We start from the raw sequence: 19171 nt of genomic DNA, 5'->3' as shown, positions 1-19171 counted from the left end.
TCCAAAATATCGACGGTAGGGATATTTTTTGTACAAAAAATAAATAAAGGACATTTTTGAGCTATTTTAGATAGTTGAAGGATATTTTTTGCCCTTTTTCCGGAAAAATAATGATAAGTCTGTCTTCTGCACAGTAACTTTTACATGGTGCAATTTTGATCTCAGTGAAAAAGATTTCCTATGAAAAAGTCAAGTTTACTGGGGTTAAAGCCTGTATCACAAATCAAGTTGCATTTGCACTGAATTTAAAGCTCATTTCATTTGCCAAAAAATACAAATGTGTGTACACCTAACCCCAGTCAGATCCTAACCCTACATCTGACCCCAGATTTGGTTTTATTTAAAGAGAGAAAAAAATGAGCTAGGCCAGCTGTGTTGTGAATTGATCTCTCTATTTCTTCTTCATCCACTCTGTCTCTCCCCTCAACTTTTCCTTTAGACCATTGTCTTCTAAAGTTAATTGAGAAATAATGAAAGTTTGGATTTTGCATGATTTTGTTTTATTAGGCTTCTTGTTAGTATTGTTTTTAACTTCTTAGTTTTGCTTGTACTTCTTATGATGGGCTCAGAAGTGGAGGAATTAATTAAAAAGGAGAACTATGTATTTGTACCCAATGGAGATAAGGAGGATTTGTACAATTTCTCTAAATTCACCAAAATCTGTGTCATTTTGGTTGGTTTTGGTGGTGCAAGTTTTTCTTGTCATGTCTTTTTATAAGTGAATAATATAAGTGACAAGAAAAAGTTAAAGCTTGCTTGCTCTTTACATTGCTCTTCCTTTTTTAGCTCTCTTCTCTCACTTTCTATACAATTTTTCCCACTGAAAACCAAAAAAATAGTGAACTTTCAAGAAACTTGCAATAATGAAGAGAGTTCGTAGCTCTGATTCTTTGGGTGTGCCTTTGATGTCCATGTGTCAAAATACTACAGGTGCTTTGCTTACTTAGTTAATTACATTACCTTCAAGTTCTCATTTTTATTCTTATTTTATGTTTTTATGAAATTCTGTTCTTTTTCTTATAACATGTCTACTTCAGTTCTTCTTGTCACTTGCCTTTTCTATGCTCTAATCCCCTTGTTTCTTGAAAGTTACAAGAAAATCATGGGGAACATGGAATTTGGTTTGGTTAAATCAAGATTAGCGATTTAGTATTACTTACCTGTTTTAGTTAGTTTTACACATCACTCTTAACAATATAGATTTAACCTAGCTAGTACTTGTCGTACTAAATTTTTTTACGCAATCAAAATTTTTTAATTGGTTATAGTAGGTTATTTTAGTTAATCAGAATTACTATATATAGCTAATTCCATAATTGTATGTCACCTTAAGCTGATGGTGTAAAATACAGTAGAATTTAGGATTATATTCACTGACTAAGTAATATTTACCCTAATATGTTTTAACATGAAAAATTGCTAATTTCACATCAATTTCACATGATGGTATAAAACCGTTAGTAAAAAAATATTTTGGTACACAAAGTGTCCCGCATTTATGCATGTCGCACCCTGCAAGGATGTGTTATAGACACCATAATGGCTGATTTCACGACTCAAACCCCTGACTAATCCCGTGACCTATTGATCATACATGGATAACTTTAAGGCTCCCTTCTACGTACAACTTTTATAGAGATACATAAAAATCAACAACACATTTTTATTACTTACATGTGCTCTCCTTTTTTTTATGTCTTTCTCAAGTTCTTTTGTCCTTGTTTTAGATGACCACCACCAATGGAACAGTCAAGTTTATTCAAGAGACTTTCAATCCATGTTAGAATTAGGCTTAGATGAAGAAGCTTGTGTGGAAGAATCCGGCCATGGATCGGAGAAGAAACGGCGGCTAAGGGTTGATCAAGTGAAGGCTTTAGAGAAGAATTTTGAAGTGGAAAACAAGCTTGATCCTGAAAGGAAAGTGAAGTTAGCTCAAGAACTTGGTTTGCAACCAAGACAAGTTGCTATTTGGTTCCAAAACCGCCGTGCGCGGTGGAAGACAAAGCAATTGGAGAGAGATTACAATGTTCTCAAAGCCAATTTTGATTCTCTCAAACATAACTATGAATCTCTCCAACATGACAATGAAGCTCTCTTGAAAGAGGTATAACTGGTTTTTAGGTCATTAAGTATAAAGCTTTATTCAAGAATATCACTAGTTAATTTTTTTTAAAGGTTTGTAACACATTTTACTAGTGTAATTTTTGACATGGACCAAATAAAAGAAGAATATACCGGTGCACAAAATATCCTATATCACACAGTGTCGGAGAAGGGTTACATCATAAGGATTGTAACATAGATAGCCTGCCCTATTACAAGAATTAGAGACTGCTTTCACTATTTTGACTCGTGAGGACAAATGTGTAGATAAATATTTATTTAGGAAAATCTAAATTTTAAGAAATGCTAATCTAATACATTAAAATTATGCTACGTGCAGACTAAAGAGAAGGGTCGGTACATATCAGATCTATTTTATACAATTTTACTTTACATATATGCAAAAGTCTTTATCTTGGTAACTTGAATTTGTGGCCATTTGATCACAACTTTTACCATCTGTTCGACACCCATTTATAAACTGCAAGATAATGAATTTATTATATATTTGCAATATTGGTATTGATTTTGTTTACATTTTGACATATTTTAGATTTGTGAGCTGAAATCAAAGCAAAATGGGGGAAATAATGAAAGCAAAGCTGATGTAAAAGAAGAGGCTATAGAGTCTGAAACTGATGACAAATATATTGACCAAAGCAAGCCAAACAACAGTACTACTCTTGGAAATTGTGAAGATGATAGTACAGAACTCAACTTTGAGAGCTTTAATGGTGGAAATGGAACTATAAATGACTCCAATATTTTTGCCGATTTCAAAGATGGGTCATCAGATAGTGACTCAAGTGCAATCTTGAATGAAGAAAACAGCCCAAATTATGCTGCCATTTCATCATCTGGAGCTTTCTTGATTTCCAACAATGGAGGATCAAATTCTTCCTCTTCAAATTCATCATTGAATTGCTTCCAATTCTTTGACTCAAATCCAAAAGCAATTCTTGGGGATGCCAAGGACAAGGTTTTTTGCAATAATCAGCCACAGTTTGTAAAAATGGAGGAGCACAACTTTTTCAGTAGTGAGGAATCGTGTAGTACTCTGTTCGCAGATGAACAAGCTCCTACACTTCATTGGTACTGTCCTGAGGACTGGAATAATTGGAAAGACTCCTAATTTTATGAAATCCCTTGAGAAAATAAGGAAGAAAGAGGAGTCCCAAGAATGTCTGATGGGGAACAAATTTTGTATAGTGGGGTGAAATTTATCAGTGCAGTAATTTGTTTCATCGAGTGACATTCAGATTCATTTGCAAGATATTTAAATACGCAACAAAATATCGTAAACGAATAACTTATCTTTCATGATTTACCAAGATGAATAACTTATCTTTCATGATTTACCGAGATTCAATCATTTGCCGCTCTGATTTTGTACAAATAAGAACTAAAGAAAGTTACCACTATTCTCTTTCTCATTGAAGTTTTTTTTTTTGGGGGCGGATAGGGTATAAGATCTGCGTGGGGGTATTGTGGACTGGTTGGGTGGTTGGGGGACGAGGGAAGTGTGTGAGTTTGAGTAAAGGTTGGCTTTTGCAGGGATATGATTAGGTAGTACTATGAAGTTTCACACAGCTGTTTTTTTCTTTTTTCAGAAAAAGGGGTTCAAGAGAATCTATGATTATGATAAAAAGTTGCTAATGGTAAAAAAAGGTGGCTAGCTCCTAAAGTATTCATGCATCAGAATTTTGAACATTTTAGCATGAAAATAAAAATGAGGACAAATATATGTTACTATATAAGTAGAGGTCATATTACTAAATATTTGCAACAATTTACATTGTGTGTACATCACATTAGTCCAACACCTTCACTAATTAGCTAGGAGTGTTAGTACAATAAACTACACGTAAACAAAAAAAAAAAACAATAAACTACACGTTAGTGATTATAACATATAAGCCTACCTAGTTTGATATTAGTATGCTACTAAGTAGGATGATAGACATAATCTAATATGTGGGGATGAGAAGAATATTAGCCCTTTTAGTGTTGAAACGTATTAACATGACAATATGGTTGGTGAATACCAAAAAGAGATTCCCATTTGCTTTTTCTTTTTTAAATTACTCTTTGTATCTGATATTTACATTGAAGGGCTAATTCGGATTCGTGTTGTCTAAGATCCTTTAAGTGGGGGAAATTTTCTTATTAAGATTTTTTTATTCTCAACCTCACTCTCAAGCCTCTGGTTAGGGATGATAATGGGGCGGGACGGGGTGGGTTTAGACATATGCGAGGCAGTACCGATTTATGCATATGCGAGTGCAGTGCAGGGCGAGTTAAACTAAAAGAAAAATAATTTTTTTGCGGGTGCGGGTATGAGTTTAAATACACATTTTTCACTAAAAAATATTTAATTTTAACAAATCCAATCTCGTACATTATAAGTTAATGTTCTTCCATTATGACAAAAACAATCAGGTCACTTGCCGAAGAAGTATAATACAAATCTCTAATTTAAGATAGTAAAATATTTATTCTGACTATGTGTGTATATAAGTTAAATAAAAAGATGTAGTAAATAAACAACTCATAGGCAAGCTGAGCTAGAGTATCGTTTCGAGATTCCGTAGAATTCAGTAGCTTTAGACAAAACTTTATACATATAATAAGAAATTTATTAAAAATAGATAAATTATTAATTAAAAACTTAATAACTTATAAAGATTATACTTTTGAATTCTTAAATTTTAAATCCTAGTTGCTTAGAAGTTGTAAGAGAGACAGTAGTAAGATGGTAATGAAGACACAGTACTGGTGCGGAGTTAGGATTTGAAGTGATTTGAAGTGTGTGAGTTCTAAATTTTAAAATAAAATACTGCTTTCTGCGAGAATCGAACCACCATCTTTCCCAGCGAACCCACAGCCCTTACCGTTGAACCAAGACCCATTTTGTTACTGGGTTCGACAGTATATATTTATATAGATTTAGTAAATATTTCAATACAAATACAGGGTTCCAAAAAAAGTCGCTGGGTTCGCCCGAACCCGCACCCACTACTGTAGCTCCGCTCCTGACTACACACACAGTGACATTCAGTCTCTTCAGCGCTGATCCCGCGTTCATTAATTACAAAAATAAAATAAGAAAAATTTAAAAGAAAAAAAAATTACGGAGCGGAGCGGATGAATGCAAGTGTGGTGCGGGACATCTGGATGCGGATTAAAAAAAACTATATGAAACGGGGTGAGTTAAAATTTTATGGATTAAAAGAGAACCCGCCCCTACTTTTCCCGCCCGACATCGCTTGCCATCCCTACCTCAGGTTACAGATAGAGACTTCTAAAGGGAATAAGAAATCATATCTATCCTGTCACATACTGATTTAGAAGAACACTTTGCCATTGCTTTTCTTCTACTACATCAAGAAGGCATAGTTGAGCTTTTAGAGATGGTCCCCAGCATCTAGCGGGACCCAGTGCCTACTACTATTACAAACCTTAGTGGTCTTATATCGTGGGGGCCATGTGGTGTGCGACCCAATTCGATCAAATTTCAATGGAATTGATTTTTAAAAGGATAAGAATGTGTAGAATAGTCTCACTTTGATTGGTGACAGCTGAACCACTACATTTACAGTATGCAGAGTATAGTACAAAAGATTAACAAAACAGAAAGGGAAAAACGGAAAGTTGGAACAACTTTATCACTTTGGATTTAATTCAAATTTACTTACCTTCAAACAACAACATACCCACTATATTACCAAGGATCTAGGAGGGTAGTCTGTACGCAGACTTTATCCCTGCCTAATTGTATATGTCAAAATTCGTCCCCAGAAAATTTAGCGTAATATGGCATTAAGAAAAGAGTCGGTCGAGCTCGCCCAAGATGCAGCAAAATCATTGGCTGATGAGCCGACATGAGCCGTAATCGAGATGTCGACATGAGTCGTAATCGAGATTGTCAACAAGAGCCGAGGTCGAGATTGACTATTGACGATAAGACTTGTAACAACTAATTTGTGAGAATATGATATTAAGAGAGAATATTGTAATGAATATTCTCTTCATTTGTACTATTAGTGTTTCCTAAAGAAAGACATCATATATATAGGAAAAAAAACAATGATAGGGGCATGTAATATTCATTTTGATAAGAACACTTTTGAGAAGAAAATTCTCTCTCTCTCTTGCAAGAATACAAAGACTACCTTTTGATAAATATTCTTGTTCATATTATTCTCACCTTTCCATGAAATTCGAGGATTGTTCATACGAATCTTGGATCTATCAGTCACTCATCATTGTCGGGAGAAACATTCATTCAACCCATCCATTATTGGGTGAATCATTCTCCTTATTTACGTAAATGCCATTTATTACCATTTATTGTTAGTTATATCTCCATCAATATTCATGCTTTAACAATGTTTTGCACTTGTTGTCATCAACTATTTACGGGATATGTCCTCACCTACTGCATGTTATAGAGATTAGTATCTTAAGTTATTATCCTTAACTAGATTTAATCCATTATTATATAAATTAAATAGTTTAACCGAAAATTATACTTTTTGGGCAAATAATTTGGCGCCGTCTGTGGGAATTTTTTTAGCTAAGTCTTTTAGCTTCTTCTAGATCTACAACCGACACTGGTTACTGACGCAAAAAAAAAAAAGAACCTTCTTCTCTCTGCGTGCATAGATCTAACGTCGCAGGTAACAGAGAAGAAAGAGCGAAAATAATGAGTGACCCCCCAACCAACCTCATGGATATCATTCATGAAAGCTCTGAAGCAGTGGACGAGGACACAACGCCCAATGCCTCCCCTAGGCGAGGTGGATGACCCCCAGACCCCCTCCCCACTGCAGCATCATAAAATCCCTTGGCAAGACAACCTCCGCATCCGTGGGAGAAGAGACACCACCAGCGATAAAGAAGCTCCTTGAGGCTTGGCTAACTGATACACTAACCAGCGTCCTCCATAAGCCCGTTCAAGACACGGCCGCAGCAAAGACGAGAACCTGTGTTGCATCACCAGTGGGCGAGCAACATGATCAGCCTCCTCCACCCCACGACGACAGGTATTACTCACAATGTTGTTAACAATGCAGGCGACAACGCTCTCACAACCATTCTAAAAAGAATGGAGGAAATGGAAAAGGAGAACAAGATACTTTGGGATCAAATGATAGAGCACCAAGAAAGGGTCGATAAAATACTGGGCGCTCCTAAGTTATTGCCGAAGAGATATGTCGATCGGTTTGTCGAGCAGTCATACAGTGATAACGCTGCCCCACATGCCATACTAAAGTCCTTTAAAAAAAATGCCTTATGTGAAAATATACGATGACACGACCGACCCCAAGGATCATGTGACCCATTACGTCACCGCCGTGAAAGGCAATTACCTCGTCAAAGAACAAGTATCCTCCATTCTGCTAAAGAAATTCGGCGAAACCCTCACGGGAGGTGTATTAACTTGGTACTCGCAATTGCCAGCACGTTCCATCGAAACCTTTGAGGAAATGACCGATAAGTTCGTGACGGCCCATGTCGGGGCCAAGAAGGCCAAGGCAAGAGTAAATGACATCTTTGCTATCAAACAGTCCCCGGGAGAAGGGTTGAGGGACTTCCTCGCCCGTTTCAACTGAGTAAGGGCGGTAGTTGCTTTTCAAAATGGGCTGAACATAATGGTTAAAGGGCGACAAGAAAATTATTAAGCCGGCTTATGAAATATCCCCCAACGACTTGGGACGAAATAGATAATGTGTACTTTGCCGAAGTCTAAAGCAGACGAAGACAACCTCAATGGACCGATTCATCGACTGACCTCAGTACAAGTGGAATCCAGAAAAGATCGGAGAATTGATATCAAAAGACATCCAGCAGCCTTACGGCCAAACTAGGAATGACATCTCCCATATGTTAGAACTACCGCTGTATCCTTATCTCGCCATGAATAAGACACACCCCGATCAAGAACAGGGACTCACCAGAATGAGAGAGGTATGCCCCCTTTACTATCCGCTCACAATTTTTGTGTATCACCTACAGAGAACGTCTACGCCTTGGAAAAGCTCGGACCAATGGTAAAGTGGCCACAAAAGATGAGGTCGGACCCGAATACCAGAAAATCAGATGCCTTCTGCGAGTTCCACCTAGGGTGAGGACACAAAATCGAAGATTGCATCGCCCTAAGATAGGAGGTCGTAAACATACTGCGACAGGGACACCTCAAAGAATTGCTGAGCGATCGGGGAAGGACTAACTTCGCCAGGGGACGCGAACAACATCAAGGGAGCCGAAGCCGCCGTCGCCAACCCACACTATGGACATGATCACCGGTGGCGGGGATGACGCTTCCATTAACAGCGTGAAGTTCACCATAACCCACAAGCACAAACAGTCGATCACCCACGAATGGTATGATGAACTCGAAGAAAGTATCATATTCGATAAGTCAGATACCAACGGTTTAGCCTTCATTCACTATGACTCTCTCGTTATTACTTTATGAATTTTAGATACCGACGTGAGACGAATTATGGTAGATGATGGTAGTGGCGCGTGTATTATATATCCTCGAGTACTCATATAAATGACACTCAAGGACAAGATAGATCCACACTGCATCACACTAACATGCTTTAACAATGCAATTGAACGAACATCCAGCGAGATCACACTCCCCATCCTGGTGGGTGGCTCGCTCTGGAGACCACATTCCACATCATGGACCAGGACACAGCATACAACGCTATAATAGGGCGACCATGGATACACACCATGAGAGCTATACCCTCCAGCTTGTACCAAGTCATCAAATTCCCAACTCTATGGGGCATATTCAGCATACCCGGGGAGCAACGCACATCCCAAGAGTGCTACCGCATCGCCCTAAACGGCACGACCACCCAATAAATGAGAGATAAAGAGAAAAGGGCATAGCAATCAACAGTGTAGAGGTCGGTAAGCGATGACAGCGAAGGCGTCATCAAAGACCCCGACTCGATCGAGGCCGCAGGATCGACCATAGAGGACCTCGACCCTGTCTAATTAGACGGCAACGACCACAGCAAGAAATCTTACATCGGCTGCAAACTTCAAGAATCGGGTAAGTTTCATGAATTTTTAACTGCTAACGTGGACTTGTTTGCTTTTAGCCATGAATATATGCCATGTATCCCAAAGGAGATCGCCACACACAAATTAAACGTAGATCCACTCTACCCCCCGGTGAGGCAGGTTCGACGAAAGTTCAACTCTGCAATCAATGACGCAGTGCGCTAATAAGTGGAAAAAGTATTGGAAAATGGTTCCGTCAGGGAGTCGAAATACCCCCCAATGGGTCGCCAACGTGGTCATGGTGAAAAAGAAGAACGACAAGTGGTGGATGTGTGTAGATTTCACCAATCTGAATAATGCTTGCCCCAAGGATTAGTTCCCATTACCTCATATCGGCCAGCTCATCGACGCGACAACCGGGCACGAGTTGCTAATTTTCTTGGATGTCTACTCGGGCTATAACCAGATCCTTATGGAGGAAGAGGACCAGGAAAAGACTACCTTCATCACCCACCAGTGGACGTACTGCCACAGGGTCATGCCTCTCGGATTGAAAAATGATGGGCAACTTACCAAAGGCTGATGACGAAGATGTTCAAAGAACAACTCGAAAAAATGATTGAGGTATACATCAACGACATGCTAGTCAAATCCAAAAGGAAAGAAGATCTAATATGCCACTTAAGAGAAGCTTTCGGCATACTCAGGCAATACGGCATAAAACTAAAACCCGAAAAATGTGCATTCGGCATGGCTTCAGGGAAATTCATGGGTTTCCTAGTATCGCAGCGGGGTATCGAGGTCAATACCGACCAAATCAAGTCCATCGACAGGATACCAGAGCACTTGACCACCAAAAACTAGGTCCAGAAGCTGACTGGCTGTATCGTCGCCCTTTCGAGGTTCATCTCACGATCCTCCGATATGTGCCACAAGATCTTCAGCGTACTGAAAAAGGAGAACGGCCTCCAATGGACCCCTGAATATGTCCATGCCCTGATGGAGTTAAAGGTGTACTTGTCCTCGCCATCGTTGCTCTCAAAACCGAAACCAGGACAACCTCTCCTCGTCTAAGTCGTCGTGTCCGAAGTAGCTATGAGTGTGGTCTTAGTCCAAGAAGATAAAAGTACGCAATCTCCCATCTATTACATTAGCAAGACACTAGTCGACACTGAGACCAGGTACCCCCATCTTGAAAAATTGGCTCTGGCCTTAGTCGTAGCTTCACGAAAGCTTAGACCGTATTTCTAATGCCATCCCATCTTGATCGTCACGACTTTCCCCTTAAGAAGCATTTTACACAAACCCAAACTATCTGGTAGATTGGCCAAATGGGCCATCGAACTAAGCGAGCACGATATTACCTATCGACCACAAACGGCGATAAAGTCACAGGTCCTTGCCGACTTTGTCACCGACTTTAGTGCACAAATAATGCCCGAAGTCGAAAAGGAATTCGTCCACGCTTCTTCCCAAACACAAGACCTCTAGGTCTTGTACATCGATGGCGCATCTAATGCGTCGGGGTCTGGGCTGGGACTCGTTCTCGAAGTTCCAACAGGCAAAGTGATTTGCCAATCCATAAGGTGCCCGAACATGACTAATAACGAGGCCGAGTATGAGGCCGTAATTGCAGGATTAAGACCAACGCTCAAATACGGGGCGTAGCGGCTGAGGTTGCGCTGCGATTCTCATCTCGGGGTCAATCAAGTCACAGGGACTTTCCAAATTAAGGAGCAGAGGTTACAAAAATACCAGACCGAAATCTGCAAACTACTACCCGAGTTCGACGAATGTCAGCTCGACCAGATTCCTCGAGCACAGAATATCGAGGCGGACGACCTCGCCAAATTAGTAGCAGCCACTAAAAACATTATAATCGGAGACCCATATTTACAGGATGACATACTCCCCAACGATAAAAAGATGCCAAGAAGCTACGAATGCAACCGGACAAATACAACATCGTTCACAACGACATGTACAAAAGGATATATGGTGGCCCTCTAGCGAAATGCTTAGGCCCAAATCAGATGTGACACATCCTTAAAGAAGTACACGAAGTCCACTGTGGAGCTCACTTTGGCAATCTAGCTTTGGTTAGGTGCCTCATACGAGCGGGGTATTACTGGCCCACCATGAAAATGGAGGTCACGAATTTTGTGAAAAAATGTGAGCAATGCCAAAAGTACGCCCCAATGATCCACCAAGCTGGCGAACACGTATACTCTGTAACTTCTCCTTGACCATTCATCAAATGAGGAATGGACAACGTGGGGCCCCTCCAGGCAGGATGAGGTAACGTACGATTTCTCTTGGTTTTAACTAACTACTTCTCTAAATGGTTGGAAGAAGGAGCATTCGCCCAAATACGCGAACATGAAGTGATCGCCTTTGTATGGAAAAACATCATATGTCATTTCGGTCTCCCCAAAGAAATCAGCAAAGACAACGGACCTCAATTTGCAATAAAGAAGGTCGCCGACTTTTTTGAAAAATGGCACATCAAAAGAATACTATCAACACCTTACCACCCCACGGGCAAGCGGAGTCCTCCAACAAGTTAATACTAAACATCATGAAGAAGAAGCTCAAAGACGCCAAGGGACTGTGGCCGAAAATATTACCAGAAGTACTCTGGGCCTACCGAACAACGCCAAAAAATGAGCATAGGGGAAATGCCATACTCCTTAGTCTATGGGACTGATGCAGTAATAACAGTCGAGGTCGGGAAGCCCATCCTAAGACACTTCCGTGAAAGTGGACCTAGAGCGATGACAGTAGAAGGCAAGAACTCGACGAAAAGATATGGCCTATGTGAGAATGGTCGCCAAAAAGAAACAAGCAGAACACTACTATAACAAAAGATCAAAAATCACGCTACTTAAAGTCGGGGACTACGTGCTTAAAGCTAAAACACAAGCAAGCAAAGATCAACGGGAAGGCAAACTAGGAACAAACTGGGATGGCCCCTACAAAATCACGGCAGCAGCAAGCAAAGGGTCATTCACACTAGAAACAATGGAAGGAAAGCGATTGCCAAACAACTGGAACATTACACACCTCAAGTACTTTAACTTTTAAAGGACGAGGTCCCTAAAGTCGCACTCTTTTTCCCTCACTCGAGTTTTGTCCCAATTGGGTTTTCTCGAGGAGGTTTTTATCGAGGCGATGTTGGGGATACTTCAGGATTGAAGTCCGCACAGACGAAGACACTGGACGACTAGTTCATTGCTCGATCTCTTACTATTTTTCCAGTTCGGCCAATGAAGGGACTAGATAGACCAGGACTGGGACTGAACTAACATCCAGCGCCCGGACCTCGTTCTATTTCTGCTCTCCCCGAGCAAAGGTTATATTGAACCTCGTTCGAATTAACACCTACTCGGGCCATGACCTCAACTAATTAAAGGTTACATTCGACCTCATTCGAATTAACACCTACTTGGCTCACGACCTCAACTAATTAAATGTTACATTCGACCTCGTTCGAATTAACACCTACTCGGCCCACGACCTCAACTAAATGAAGGTTACATTCGACCTCGTTCGAATTAATACCTAATCGGCCTACGGCCTTAACTATATGAAGGTTACATTCGATCTCGTTCGAATTGACACCTAAACGTCCTACGGCCTTAACTAAATAAAGGTTACATTCCACCTCATTCAAATTAATACCTAATAGGCCCACGACCTTAACTAAATATCCGTCGTGTTTGACCTCGAACCAAAACCTACTGGCCCTCGGCCACAATCAAACCTAGGCTTTATTTCAACCTCGTTCAACCTACTCAAACAAATTTATTATGACAAATGCAACAAAGCAGCAGAATCAAAAAGCGAACAAACCCGAACAAAAAAAAGGAATCAGGTACGAATAACAAAACTAACACTTCATACTTAGAATATTTTTTACAAAGGATCGAATACGTCCCTACAAAAAGTGCACACAAGTCTGCGGCTAAACAAACAAGAAGAACAACTAATCACCGCCTGGCACAGCAGCACCACCAGCTTAATCACCCATATCATCTCCACCTACCTCATCGCCATCGCCAGCGGGATATTCATCCTCGTACCAGGTATCCTATTCAATCTGATCCACGCCCGTACCCTACTCATCGTCCCCAGCTTCCGGTGTAGTGGGATCATAGCCGCAAGTAAACCGAGCTTTACGTGCCTTAGCACGAGCATCCTCGAAGTCAGCTTCTGAAACATCCCATGCCCCCATCAGATCCCTAAATATATCCAGCTGGTCCTTAGTGTGAATCCATTCCTTATACAAATCTCGGAGAACATCAGGAAAAGCAGAAGTGCGAGAAGAGGACGGCTGAGCCAAAAACTGCACCTTCTCGGCCTCGAGAACAACAACTCGATCACTAAGGCTCAAAGCCTCTTTCTCCATTTCCCATATCCACTCATCAAGCCACTTCTCTCTGAGTCTGGCCATCTCCAAAGCACTCTCTCGCTTAGAACAAAGAATGCAGATCACGATTGTAAAAGCCTCCGCTTTCCTCACAGTCAACAATTGAGCCAACTCCGCCTTCTCTAAGCCCGCCGCCTTTTGAGAAACCTCGCCACCTAGAGCGTCCACTTTGATTTGACACTCCTCGATCTCGGCGCGTAATGTAACCACCTGGGCTTGAAGATCGACACATTGGGCCTCAACCCCCTTGCTCACCTCAAGTTCTTCTTTTTTGTCCCTCAACGCCCCCTCAAGGATTTTCTGATGACCCTTACCAACTCGTCATCCTTCTTCTTTAGTTCGTCTCGTAGAGCCGGGAAATGTCCACTCCCACCGAACCGCCTACAAATCTCGCTTGCTTATCATGGTATTCGTAATATTTCTGCTTCATTTTCTAAAAAATGGCCTTAAGCATCTCCACCTGTCGGGCACTCTCGATCTCTAAAATCACGGTCTGAAGAAAGACAGAAAATAAAGAGTAAGAACGAAGCTTTGAGCTCAACGTAAAAAATCGAAGAGAGATCAAAAGGCCTACCCTAAGAACGAGGCCGGTTATACTTCTCGATAAAGTGGAGTCCTTTAGCTTCTCAAGGGTTTTACCCTCCACATCGGAATAGAAGGGACCAAGAGAAGGGACCACGTCCTCCGTATTAACCAGCAAATCCCGATCCAAAGGGATCGCAATAGTCCGCGTGGTCCCCTCCAATCACACCTCAAGTCGGGTAAGTCCTTCCCCCATCATCCTCACTTCCTTGGCATCCATATCGGAGCGTATCGTAACCTTCTTCAGCTACGTTTTTTCCTTTGGTGTCGACCCTGGAAGAAGGATATTCAGCTAGTAGCGAGGTCGATGGCTCATCCTGCCGTAAGATGTCAGGTACTCTCGCTGACGGCCCTTCAAAATCCATCACGGCCTCAGGGAGAGACGAACCCTCCTCGGCTCCTGACGATGGCGGAATCATGGGCGGTAACTCGGCGTCATCTCCAAGTTCTAAGGTTGCTGTTTCTCGGACGACGAAATCCTCCATCACCGAACTCCCCGCACAGACAGCTCCTTCGCAGACATCTATAGATCACCTCTTACAGGGAAGCAAGTTATCACCATTCGACGACGATTCCTCCTCATCGTCCTCGTCTACTAGATGATGCAAAGGGGAAGTCAAGAGTCCTACTGCAGATGTAGTCGACGATCGAGCAGACCTCACCGCGACAGAAGGAACAGAAGCCACTTTCCTTTTGCGGAATGCTGGAGCAGGAGCCCTCGACCTTCTCGAAGATCCTCGGGCTGAAAAAGAAAAATTAGAAGACTATCACTTCCTGTACAAAACCGTAATGAGTAGGCGACCATGATGTCAAAATGGTATGGATAAAAGATAATAAATGTATAGATAAATACATATAGATAAACTCACCGGTCACTAGAGGCGCGTGCCCGAATATTTTTATCAAAGCTGGCCATTCACGAATCCCCACTGTGTGAGGCAAGACCTGGCTGACCTAGTCATGAATGTCCCCGACCAAAGGAGGGCGCAAAGAAGGGACAGAATGTTAGACTACGACTAAAACAAGCAAAATAAATGCTTGGCAAAAAGATACTTCCGGGCGTAATTCCAAGCCTCAGGGAATCCACTCGCATGGAACACCATGTCCTCGGTCTTGACAAAAAAGTATTTGAGCTAGAATTGACAATTTGCCTTATCGTCCATCTTTACCACCAAACTTTTACTTCCTCGGTGGCGAAGGTGCAGTATCGTCCCCCTATAGAAACTAAGGGTGAAGAGATGCATCAGGTGGCGAAGTGAGACCACACGGCCAGCCAACTCCGTATATTTTGTTAACATACGAATAAGCTCTTAGATATACGGGGAGAGTTGGGCCGGGCAGACGCCGTAGTAGTGGCAAAATTCCTTCTCCAATGGGAGAAGAGGAAAGGAATAGCCTACAGAGAACGGATACGCATAGAACGCGTAATATCGTGAGAGATGTATCTGTACCACATCACGCCCCATCGGAATCAGATCAATGTGAGCCGGAATTTTGAACTTTGCCCTATACTCATCGAGGTCGACCTCGTTCATCATCGACTCCGTGGCCTCAAGATCATCTTCAGGAAACTTTGAAAAGTCATATCTAGTCTTTTCATTACGAGGAATTATTTTCTCCACCGTAGGAAACCTCTCATCTTCAAGGGCAACAGAAACACTGTCGCCGTGAGGAGGCATACGTACCTCCAAGGGGGTAGGGTCAGGCCACATACCGGAACCAGAAGGTACGTTAAACATATTTTTGAGAAAAAAATATTTTATGCACAAAAGGATTGAAAGCAATGAGAATCACTGAAACCACAAAGGAGTTTCAAACAATAGAGGAAGAAGAAAATGCAGAGTTTGTTGTGTACAAGAAGTTTCGTAAATGTTAGGACGTTACCCACGTACACCTATTTATAAAGATGCAGGCATCAAAACCAAGAAATTGACCATTATTGCGTGATATTGCAACCGAAGCGGCATGCTCTATCAGGAGCGCACGCGAAACGAAGCAGCATCTTGGGAAATTGCGCCATAATGATGTCAGCCGCCATGATGTCACCTTGATTCACAAAATTTGCGACCCGAGAACCTACGGTTTACAATGGGACACGTCGTTTACTCGCACATAATCACTATGGCTCATCCATCCTATCTAAACACTTCGGTCACGTTATACAGAGTCTGTTCATCAAGGCCTTCTAACGTAGACCTTAATAAGCGGAGGGACTAACTGTATAGGCCAAAATCCACCCCTAGGAAGTTTAGCGTAATATGGCATTAAGGAAAGAGTCGGTCGAGCTCGCCCAAGATGCAGCAAAGTCATTGGCCGAGGTGCCGACATGAGCCATAATCGAGATGTCGACAGGAGTCGTAGTCAAGATTAGGAACAAGGGCCGAGGTTGAGATTAATTATTGACGATAAGACTTATAACGGCTAATTTGTCAGGATAGGATATTAAGAAGGAATATTCTAGTGGATATTCCCTTCATTTGTACTATTAGGGTTTCCTAGGAAAAGACTCCATATATATAGAAAAAATAATAATAATAATAATAATAGGGGCATGTAATAATCAATTTGATCAGAACACTTTTGAGAAGAAGATTCTCTCTCTCTCTTGCAAGAATACAAAGACTACCTTTTGATAAAGATTCTTGTTCATATTATTCCCCACCTTTCCATCAAATCCGAGGATTATTCATACAAATCTTGGACCCATCGGTCACTCATCATTGTTGGGAGAAACATTCATTCAAACCATCCATTATTGGGTAAAGCATTCTCCTTATTTACTTAAATAGCATTTAGTACCATTTATTTTTAGTTATATCTCCATCAATGTTCATGTTTTAAGAATATTCTGCACCTGTTGTCATTAACTATTTATGGGATCTGTCCCTACCTATTGCATGTTTTAGAGATTAGTATCTAGAGTTATTATTCTTAATTAGATTTAATCCATTATTATATAAATTAAATAGTTTAACCGGAAATTGCACATTTTGGTCAAACACTAATGAAGGTAGAGAGGTTGTTTTCAATAGACCCTCGGCTTGGAAAGAAGAAGAAGAAGAAGAAGGAGAAGGAAAGCAAGAAAGGAAGAGAGAAGAAAAAGATGGAGATAAAGGATAAGTAGTACCAAATAATAACAATAGAGAACACAATAGCTGAGGCAAATAAAACCACATAATGCAATTAAAATCTGAGAATACGAATGGACATGCGTGTTACTAAGACTATCGTGAGCAACTAAGAAACATCCAACTTCCTACTAACCTTCTACTCTAATCCTCGACCTCCACACCCTCCTATCAAGGGACATGTCCTTAGTGAGCTGAAGCAACGTCATGTCTTGCCTAATCACCTCTCCCCAATATTTCTTAGGCCTACCTCGACCTCTTCTCAAACTCGTCAAGGCTAACCTCTCACACCTCCTAACGGAAGCTTCAATGCTTCTCCTCTTAACATGTCTGAACCGTCTCAGCCTCGACTCCCGCATCTTGTCCTCCACAGAGATTACTCCCACTTTGTCCCCAATAGCTTCATTCCTAATTTTATCACTCCTAGTATACCCACACATCAATCTCAACATTCTCATTTCTACTACTTTCATCTTCTACACATGGAAATTTTTAATTGGCCAACACTTATCCCCATACAACATAGTTGGTAGAACCACTACTCTATAAAACTTACCCTTAAGTCTTGGTGGCACATTCTTATCACATAAAATACCAGAAGCGAGCCTTCATTTCATCCATCTTGCTCTGATATGATGTATGGCATCTTCGTCAATATCCCCGTTACCTTGGATAATAGACCCGAGATACTTAAAGCTTATTCTCTTGGAGATAACTTGAGCATCAAGGTTTACATCTACGTCTGTTTCATGGGCCCCGTCACTAAATTTTTACTCCAAGTATTCTGTTTTGGTTCTGCTCAACTTGAAACCTTTAGACTCTAAGGTCTATCTCCAAACCTCTAGCCTCACTTTAACTCCGCCTCGAATCTCGTCAATCAACACTATATCATTGGCAAATAGCATGCAGCAAGGCACCCCCTGGATGTGTCGCGACAACACATCCATTGCCAATGCAAATAAAAATGGGCTAAGAGTCGATTCCTAATACAACCCCATCACAACAGGAAAATGCTCCAAGTCACCTCCCACAGTCCTCACCCGAGTCTTACCACCATCATACATATCATTAATCACCCTAGTGTACGCTACCGGAACGCCGCTAGCCTCCAAACACCTCCACAAGAACCTCCATTGGGACTTTATCTTACGCTTTCTCACGGTCAACAAACACCATATGCAAGTCCTCTTTCCTTTTCCTATACTGTTCCACTAATTAATCTCCTCACCAGATGAATCATTTTTGTAGTCGAATGCTCCGGCATGAATCCGAACTCGTTCTCGAAAATTGACATGCACCTCCTCACCCCGGCCTCCACCACCTTCTCCCAAACCTTCATAGTATGACTCAGCAACTTTATAGCCCTATAGTTGTTGTAATTTTGGATATTACCCTTATTTTTGTACAACGAAACCATCGTACTCCACCTCCATTCTTCGGACATCTTCTTCGTCCTGAAAATAATATTAAACAACCCAGTGAGCCACTCCAAGTGTGCTTGCCGCGCGGTCTTCTAGAATTCTACTAGGATTTCGTCTGGGCCCGTCGTTCTGCCCCTGCACATCTTATGCATCGCCCCTTCCACCTCCTCTACCTTAATACGAAATCCAAAATCCCGCCGACTCTCGGAATGCACCAACTCACCTAGCACAATACTTCTATCTCCCTCCTCGTTCAATAATTTATAGAAGTATGTGTGCCATCTTCTTTTAATATGTGCCTCGTCTCTCAATACTTTACTATCCTTGTCCTTGATGTACTTGACTTGGTCTAAGTCATGGACCTTCCTCTCTGTTACCTTGGCCCACCGGTACAACTTCTTGTCCCCGCCTCTGCCCCCGAGCTCCTCGTACAAACGATCAAATGCCGCATTCTTTGATGTCGTAACTGATAACTTTGC

The 19171-nt window shown here is 41.4% G+C and overlaps 1 protein-coding gene across 1 annotated transcript; it reads left to right on the top strand.

Annotated features, from left to right (window-relative positions):
* The first annotated feature begins 364 nt into the window (after positions 1-364).
* On the top strand, positions 365-3412 carry LOC107818528 (homeobox-leucine zipper protein ATHB-6). Its single transcript, XM_016644556.2, has 3 exons — positions 365-930; positions 1728-2104; positions 2657-3412. Exons 1-3 carry the CDS (start codon positions 864-866, stop codon positions 3233-3235), a joined length of 1023 nt encoding a protein of 340 aa, XP_016500042.1. The 5' UTR covers positions 365-863; the 3' UTR covers positions 3236-3412.
* The last annotated feature ends 15759 nt before the right edge of the window (positions 3413-19171 follow it).

This window comes from Nicotiana tabacum, chromosome 13 (assembly GCF_000715075.1).
Source record: "Nicotiana tabacum cultivar K326 chromosome 13, ASM71507v2, whole genome shotgun sequence".
Taxonomy (NCBI): domain Eukaryota; kingdom Viridiplantae; phylum Streptophyta; class Magnoliopsida; order Solanales; family Solanaceae; genus Nicotiana; species Nicotiana tabacum.
This window is presented reverse-complemented; position numbering and strand designations above follow the sequence as displayed.

Bases quoted from the DNA above. Each gene is read 5' to 3' on its own strand.
- LOC107818528 (XM_016644556.2), top strand. From the start codon at position 864: ATGAAGAGAGTTCGTAGCTCTGATTCTTTGGGTGTGCCTTTGATGTCC. The intron at 931-1,727 runs GTGCTTTGCTTA...TCCTTGTTTTAG, and splicing joins CATGTGTCAAAATACTACAG to ATGACCACCACCAATGGAAC. The intron at 2,105-2,656 runs GTATAACTGGTT...GACATATTTTAG, and splicing joins ATGAAGCTCTCTTGAAAGAG to ATTTGTGAGCTGAAATCAAA.